The 8,912-nt window shown below is 43.0% G+C and overlaps 1 protein-coding gene across 1 annotated transcript; it reads left to right on the top strand.

The window, feature by feature from the left end:
- Positions 1-571: 571 nt before the first annotated feature.
- On the top strand, positions 572-3,456 carry MAP1LC3C (microtubule associated protein 1 light chain 3 gamma). The gene is made up of 4 exons (XM_048846282.2): positions 572-780; positions 868-923; positions 1,072-1,178; positions 2,503-3,456. Exons 1-4 carry the CDS (start codon positions 723-725, stop codon positions 2,711-2,713), a joined length of 432 nt encoding a protein of 143 aa, XP_048702239.1. The 5' UTR covers positions 572-722; the 3' UTR covers positions 2,714-3,456.
- Positions 3,457-8,912: the final 5,456 nt, after the last annotated feature.

Genomic DNA, 8,912 nt, shown 5'->3' with positions numbered 1-8,912 from the left:
GCCTTTGTGCCTAGGCCTCTGCAAATGACTGATTAACCCCTCATTTCACCCAGTGAGACTAAGCAGGTTGGCCCAGCACTTTGTTCACACGACAGTTTGCTACAGGTATAGCATATTGTAATAACACCAGCATGATGCATACAGCAAAGCCTCAGCCCTGTCCCATCTTCTTCTGGCAGGGGTTTGGGGGTGCTGGTGAAGCCTCATGAGTGGGCCCCTCCAGGAAGAAGTGCCTGCAGTCGCTCTCTTGTAGCCCCCTCTCGGCAACATGTTTTTAATGGGTCTAGGCAGGTGTCACAGGCAGCTGTCCTCAAACGGAGCAGAGACTGGAATGACGTAGAGACCCTTGAAGAACAGTGGGATCCAAAGGCCTTCTGACACTTAAGGTGTGAAACAAATAACATGGGATATACAATGTGTCAGGATGTCCTGTCAGGACAGGTACACTGCCCTCTGCAGGTACAGAACACAGGCAGAAGTCCTCTCTCTGTCCAACAGGCAGACCCCACCATTCCCTAGTAAACTAGCTGCAGCCAGGTTGAATCCGCTCCTGCTGTGTGGGAGAAATGGGGGTGGGGTAAGGGAGTAACATGATGTCACAGCTAAGCCTTTATAAGGGGCTCAGTTTAACAACTTCCCACAGTTTGAATTCAGCTGTGGTAGAGGACTGGGAGCTGCTTGTTATTGTTAAGCCCTAGTAACAAAGTCTTCTAGTAAAGAAGATGCAAACTCTGCATAGCAGCCAATCTGTTAGACCTTTTAAACTGAGAAAGAGTTTTGGTAAGTCATCTGGGTATTGTACATAGCTAAGCTATATTGGAGGTTGAGGAATGCATGTGTATAATATTTGTTTTTTCTTTTGCACAGCAACTAGACTGGAAGAAGTAGCAGGAATTCGGGCAAAGTTCCCAACAAAAATCCCGGTAAATATATCTCTGTTCTGTTTGCTATGTTAGTATTTAAGCCTTTCTTAAATAAGTTTAAAGCTCAGCCATTGAAGACTTTTTGTTTCTTTAAAAACAAACACTTTCAATTGCTTTAAAAGTGATCTGTTTACTCCTGCAAAAACAGGTAATTGTTGAACGGTATCAGAAAGAAAAATATCTTCCTCTACTGGACAAAACAAAATTTCTTGTTCCTCAGGAGTTGACCATGACACAGTTTATAACCATCATTAGGTATGTAGCAAACCCTGGAATAGCAATTGGCCCTCTACAAAGGTGGCTGCTCTTATGCTGTGGCTTGCAAGATCTGGAATCTAGATGTTAATTTGAATCAGGCTGCCTAGTACTCTGTCAAAGGGGGGGCTCGGTTGTATTGAGTGCTGTGTGTGGGAAGCACAGAGATCTAGTCAGTGGCCTTCTTTTTGCCTGCAGGACTCTAACAGAGGTAAAACCTGCAATGTTTTCGCTCTTTTAAGATAAGCTTTCTTTCCAAACCTGTTCAGAGCTTCTTGTGAAATCAGTGACTGCATAGAAGCACAAAGTTTGTCCATGAGCCTAAGTAAATAGGGTTTCTGACTAATTCATGTCCTGCTTGCCTCTGGTGAGAACTTAAATAAAAAGGGAGCTGACTGGTAACCAGGCCTCTGAGATTTTAGTCCCAGTGCTGCTACTGATTTGCTATGAACCTGCGTAAACTGATAGAAGTGGGCTGTGTGAAGAAAATGCCTGTAAATTGCTCTGAGGTCATTGGCTGAGAAGCTCTATAGGGAAGAAGTTCTCTACCCCTGTAATTCTTAAGTATATTCTAGAGTATGTCTGTCTTTAAAAGACCATTGCCTTAAAAAGCCTATGATCTCCATATAATACAATGAGAAGAAGAGGAGTACTTGTGGCACCTTAGACTAACAAATAAATTTGTTAGCCTCAAAGGTGCCATAAGTACTCCTTTTCTTTTTGTGGATACAGACTAATACAGCTGCTACTCTGAAACATATAATACAATGGATTCCATCAAGTACAAAGAGGCTATGTGTGGGTGGATGGGCAAACAGGCCTAACTGTCTTAGGAGCTGAGCCCCTCTGAGAGGGACTAATCTCTCAAGACTGAGTGAAGCTTTGAATATGTCTGTAAATAAAGGTTTAAAGCCATACTCTATCTTGCACCATATGTAGAACAGTGCTGAAGAGACTTCTGCTCTCTGCTTAGTATTTAGCAACTGCAATTGAGTAAACAAAGCCCTGATTTCAGAGCTTTTCTGTTTCAAATATTTGACTTGGGAGACTTGCATAAAAGCCACAGACTTTGAAAAATATGGATTTGACAATAAGACTGGATTTAAATCTACCTATATGATTGCCTACTGATGTTAAACCATATTGATTTACAAAGCATTGTGGCTCATCTCTAAAGTATAAGATGATAAATGTGTTTATCACAACTGCAATATCTGTCCTTATATTTGTCAAAGTGATTAATACACACGACCAAAAAGTGAACTCCTCAAAAGTAGCTTGTATTGGGAAAATAATCCTTTCCCCTTCTTTCTCCTAAATCTAGAAGCAGAATGGCTCTAAATGCTACACAAGCTTTCTACCTGCTGGTGAACAACAAGAGTCTGGCCAGTATGTCTCTGACATTGGCTGAAGTGTACAGGGACTACAAAGATGAAGATGGCTTTGTATATATGACATATGCTTCCCAGGAGATGTTTGGATGTCTCTTGCCCACTGCCCAAGGGAAACTTATGGAATGCCCCCTAAAAACATAAGGGCATGTCTGGCGGCTGCTGCTGCTAGGCAGCTGATTATGCCAGTGACTTGAAGATCAGAGATGCTCTTTCTAGTATGGGCTCTTAAACCCTGTACTGAGGGTTAATGGCCCAGATGTTGGCAGGACCAACTAATGCAGAAGTGGTGGTGCTCTATTCCTAGATAAGTAACTTGGAGATATATATATATATATTTTATATTTGAAAAGACACTAGTGGGTTTTTTGAACTGCACCTTTAGAATCCTTTTTGTAATGTCAATGTTTAAGTTATGTAACTGCTTTTTAAGGGAACTCTAAAGCCTGAGCCTAACAATCAAATAAAGATACTTTTAAGACTAGGTTGAAAGTTAATATTAATCTAGGAAGTGTGTATGTGTGTGTATATATATAGAAAAGTGTTGTGGAGTACACCTGAAGCATCAGAGCAGTAGTTTTAAAGAGTAACTTGAAATGGTGGATTGTGTGCACATAATCTTTAAAGATGGTGGAGTAACTTCATGCTACACATCACTAACTTAGATTGTACAGCACCACATATAAAACATAGAGCATACTGATTGATTTTTTTTTTATACAGGTGGCTATTTATGGAAATATTCCTGTTGAACTATATGATGGGAAAGCTACTGTATGATCTGTTTGTTGGGCTGAGTCTGTTTAATTAGTTGATTAGACTAGCATCTGAGTTCACGTATCTACCTAAAATACTAATTACATGTCCAAAATAGGATATTAAGCAGGACGTCCTCTTCCATGAGTGTCCATGCAGCACTTTCTACAGTTGTAACAGTATTTCTAGCTTGAGGTTAAGCTACTCTGCTTTTTGAACTCTGCTCTAGGCTGAGTAGGCAGTTTGCTTTGTATCTTGCAACAGCTAGGTGAGGCCTTCTTAAAGGGGAGAACAGTGTCACTCTAATCTCCCTTTCCTCCAGGACACCTCACAAACTTAAGGCGAGTAGAATTCTTAAGCGTGCACTCTGAATTAATCAAATGGCAGTCTGCTGAATACAACAGTGGTGTCTTGGAATAGGGTCTCCAGCCTTACCCAATGTCTTTTCTTAAACTAGTAAGGCACTATTTTCAAAGGTGGTGCTTTAAAATCCATTTGACTAAATGGATGTGAGTATGAATACTAATGAAAATACTAATGAAAATTTAAGAAATGTATTTACAGTTTGAAGCCCTTTGCCCCGATGATGGGAGGGGGAATATGGTGTAACTATTGCCAAGGTAACTACATCCTCCTTGTCAATTTAATAGAGCAATCGTTCCCATGCCACCCAAAACCTATTGTAATGTCCCCTTAATCTGTAGAAACCTCCATGCTATGTGGACAGGTAGTACAGTGCATTGCAACCACTTTGCTATGGAACAGGCACAGGCTTGCTTGGAGAGGGTAGGAAAAAGAGGACTGCAGCTGGAAAGGGGGAATATTTGATTTCCTCCAAATAAACATTTGAAGAGGGGGGGGGGGGCAGGAGAAAGGGGTCCTTGTGTGCTGATGTACCTGTGAACTCTGGGGGCAGAGCTGGATGCAGGTTCAAGTCCTTTATAATTAATACTAGTGCAGTAGACTGCCAGTTGATAGCTATCTCACGGAAAGAGTTATTACAGCTCACAAAACAAAGGAAGTGTCAAAGAAATCACTGACCCAACTGGCTCACTGAAAAGAGCAATATCCCCCAGTGTATATATTACCTACACCCAGTATAGTGCTGGATCCTAGAGTCTTACATGGACTGTTCTCACTTGCACTCATAAAGGTACAGTGGAAATAATTTCTAATGGAGCTCAAGCAGTCCTTTGTTACAGACCCTCAGGGAGCTAGGAAGGTACCTGTGCGGCAGGCACGCCGGAGGGCACTCCTGAGCAGTGGCAAGGCTCTCTTGGCTGGGTAGGGACAAAAGGAAGGTTTACACTATCCAGAACTGTTGTGCCTTCTAGCCTGTTTAAAAAGAGCTTGGCTCACCTGTTTTTTTTGGTTGGGTGGGTGGGTGTGTGTGTGATAGCCCATAAAAAAGGGAAATGCTCCAAGCATTGGGTTGGGGTGATTATATAACTTCATCAGCCAGATATCTTTGGGCTGGCAGGGGTGCAAGTGCTGAGTCATCTAGCTTTTGTTGACATTTAGGCTGTTTGGTGCCTGAGGCTTAACACTGGGCTGAGTTACAGCCTCAGACAAAACGTGAACCACATAAAGATGATTATAAAGTATGCTAACAACCTGTCTGAACCTTAAAAATCCCATGAACTAATACAACGTCACTGGGTAGTAACAACCTGCCCCTCCTGGGATGTGTCAAAGCAAATACGAATAAAAAAATCATAACTACCTTCAGAGGCAGAGGTTTTAAAATTTCCTGCAGTAAGGAACCCAGCATGAGGGATTCATTACCCAGCTCCCTTGCATTTAGCCTGGTAATGATGTGGCCTTGGCTTGAATATAAATTGTGTATTCCCCTGAACGGTGGGAATTGGAGTCATTTAATCGAACTAGGAAAGGGGCAAAGTGAGAGAGCAGCCTGCTGTGCTGGCTACAGAACCAACCTCTGCAACAGCTAACCACAGGGCTCCTTCCAACAGAGCTGCTGTTCAAAGAGTTGATGTTTAGCTAAGATATTACACACTTAGGTGCACTGATATTGCAGTGAAGGGCACCATTGCTAGAATGTATAGGAGGTAAATACCGCCACACTTTTCTATTTTAATGTAGAGAGCAAAGACTGGGGTATCATTTTATAGTTATAAATCTGCCCTTGTTTCTGAGGGGGGTTATGAACTTGAGTTCTTTGCACACAAGGGGCTTGAGCCTAGGAATAGAAACAGAAAATTTGGATGCTAATATTGACCTTGCCACAAATTACAGGTTCCCTCCTGTAAGGTGCTGAGCATTTTGGCCCTAACCCACCAAAGCACTTAAGCATAGAACCCCTCATGGGCTGATGTACTTTGCTGGATTGGGGCCAAAATGTCTGGCCGCTCTGGAACAGCCCCCTGCCATGTCAGCCCCAATTAAGGGGAATGGATTGGGGCTGGCTGAATAGACCTGTGCCTGCCTGGCAACTAGCAACAGCTGCTAGCCAAATTAGCCAGGGGCTATAAAGACTGGGACGAGGGAGAAGAGAGAGACCAAGGCCAGAGGCTGATAGTACTGGTCTGCTGTTTGTGAAGGCTGGCTGTAAAATCCTGTATATAGATAGTAAGGTGGTGGGGATGGTGGTGGGAAATAGATATAAATAAAGTACACTCGTGATTGCATCAACCTGAGGCGTCCCTGACTGGGTCATGAGGGCAGAAGCAAGACGGGCCCAGCTGCGCCTCGCTACAGCCTCTTACAGCATTAAATTATACATGAGGCACACACCTTGCACCAGATCAACTTCCTTATCCATAAAATAGGGATCACAGTTACCTGTCAGTTTGCAAGCGCTCTGCAATTCTCTGAGGAAAGTGCTAAATAAGGGCTGGAATTGCCTGCCCAGAAGCCTTTTAAAGGCCCCAGGAAATGGGGTTATGTAATAACTGCACCACTGGTGTTCTTACACAGGAAAGCACACAACTGCGTAAAGGGCAACTGTACACTCAAAGCATTCGTAGTAATGAATAGTGCCACTCATGACGGACAGGGGTGTGGAAGCTCTGTACTTCGCTAAGTCTTTTGGAATAATGAGCAAAATGGAGGGGTAGCGTCTGATTCTAGCTGATGTCCAAAAGAGGCTATATATACCTTGCACTTTGTATCGTCATTTGCACCTCTGCAAAGTAGGTATGAAATGCTCCCATGGTAGCATTTTACACTGACTTCACAGGAATAAATGACTACACTAAGTGCAAGGCAGCAGAGAATCAGACCCTGATTTATTTTTCTTTCAACAGGTGAGGCCCTGTCCTGCCATTGCAGTATATGAGTAACTTCCACAGAAATAGTAGGAAGACTGGGGCCCTGCCACTAGGCAATCAAGATAATTAAAATCTTCCATGTGCTTCCTTTAAGGAAAAGTAGGACCTTTATGCAGTCAACATATCGCCTTCAGAGACATGCAAGCTGCAGGCTTGGTGTATGCTGATTGCTTAGCAGGACAACCGGGAGCGGAGAGTGGTTGGTCAGCTTTCCTAGGGGGCATGGCTTCCCTACCCCAGCCTGGTATATCTCTTACCTATACTCACAATTTGGGAGGTGGAAGAATGCTTTGAATTGATAGAGGCACCTTCTCCTTTCCTTGCTTGCACTCATTAATGGTGCTGACAGGCAGGGATATCTCATGTCATGACGGACAATAGGAAGAACCCCTTCCCTAATAGAATTGGCTGCACATACAGCGAGCTTGGTACCTCCACAGGCATCATGTCATTTCCTGAAGTCCACCAAAGCTGGGGTGGCTGTTGAAGGAGGAAGTGGGGGGTACACCTGCAGTTGTCCCGTGGTTTGGTTATAAATATCCCAAGCACAGTCATACTACTTTCAGGCAGAAGGACAAGGACTTAATGTAAAGTAAGGGAAACAACAACAGAAGACAGAACAAAAGTCACATCTCAGAAAGAGAGTCTCTCCTTTGCAACACGCATAAGCTTGGAAAGGTTAGATTATAGCGGTAAGTGTCAGTTTCGCCGTACACACACAAAGTGATGGGGAAATATTTCCATTAATAATTGAAATGTACAGAGGGACAAAAAGAAAACTGCTGCTTGGTAACTTAGTAGAGTGTGATTTAAGGGTATTTATTTTTTGTATTTATTTTTTATATTTTGACATGTTATGTTGGCAATTTGTGTTTTAATAGTTATAAAGCTTTAACTTTTTGAATCTCAACATCTGTCATTAAATAATTATTGTCTGACACTCCCTAGTGTTTGGGCCCCCATAATATCCTACAACTGTGAAAATTTAAATAGATAAAAATTGAAAAAATGCTTAAAAATAAATATCAATATTATCCATCCAAATTATTTTTTTTAAATCGAATTCTGCCAAGCCTAAACATGCAGCAGCAACTCTGAGAACAAGATCACATTTGCTCTTGTTAACAGGGAGACGCCAGGAAAATTGACAAATCACTCTGCTGCATCAACCACTCTCTCTTTCCCTCACACTCATTTCCCTGATCAGTAGGGACACAAAAGGCTTTTTCTTCTCTTATATTTCTCCTCTTACCTCCTCCTACTCTAAATCCATCTCACAATAGATGGGAGGAGGACAGGGTGATTATACAGGCAAACCAAAGGAACTCAGGTTTCAGAGGAACAGCCGTGTTAGTCTGTATTTGCAAAAAGAAAAGGAGTACTTGTGGCACCTTAGAGACTAACCAATTTATTTGAGCATGAGCTTTCGTGAAAGCTCATGCTCAAATAAATTGGTTAGTCTCTAAGGTGCCACAAGTACTCCTTTTCTTTTTGCAAAGGAACTCAGCCTGCTGCTCTTTTCTCCTCTCTTTTTACTCCACACAACCCTGTTCAGTGTGCCCCGTTATTTTCCCTTATCTCCCATCCAGATGTGGTTGGGTATATATATTTTTTAATCTGTACCCAAGCCCAAGCTTCAAGTCCTACCTTATGCTGGTCTCCTCAGACTTTCTCTTCCTTCCTTCTTTACATGTTTGTTTTTTCCTTTCCCCTCCACTTCTCAGGTCTCCTCTCACCTTCCCTTGCTAACCTTCCATCTCCCTGCCCAGAGTCTCAACACAGCATTAGAGGGCTACTTACCACTGACTCCTGTCCAGGTGCTGTTGCTGCTATGTTCCTCCTGCAGTTTGTGCCTCTCAGCTATAGCTGGAGCAGACAGGACTTCCTTTTCTGTACTAATCAACAGCAAGGCTGCTGGCACATTGGGTCACACAGCAGGTGTGAGACAGCTACTTGTGAAACTAGCTGCTAGGGGAAACGTACACAACTGCACTTTGGGAATGGAGGGGGCAGATGCCTATGGGGTGAGCAGGTGTCCCAGCAAGAGGTTAATGAAACCAGGCCAGACATTTAGGACACAGGGAGGAAGATGCTTGGCAGCAAGGTCTTTCAGAGAGGAATGGGAAGAGTGCAGTGAGACTAGTACAGGGCTGTTACATTCAGCCACAGTTGCACATTACAGCTGTCCCCAAAATTGGGGGCCCCCTCAGCTACAGGTTTCACAATTACAGCTGGTCCCACATGCATGATTGTCAACAGAAAAAAACAAACAAATTGCTTTTGTCTCCATTTTCTAC

Source organism: Caretta caretta, chromosome 3 (assembly GCF_965140235.1).
Source record: "Caretta caretta isolate rCarCar2 chromosome 3, rCarCar1.hap1, whole genome shotgun sequence".
Taxonomy (NCBI): Eukaryota; Metazoa; Chordata; order Testudines; family Cheloniidae; genus Caretta; species Caretta caretta.
This window is presented reverse-complemented; position numbering and strand designations above follow the sequence as displayed.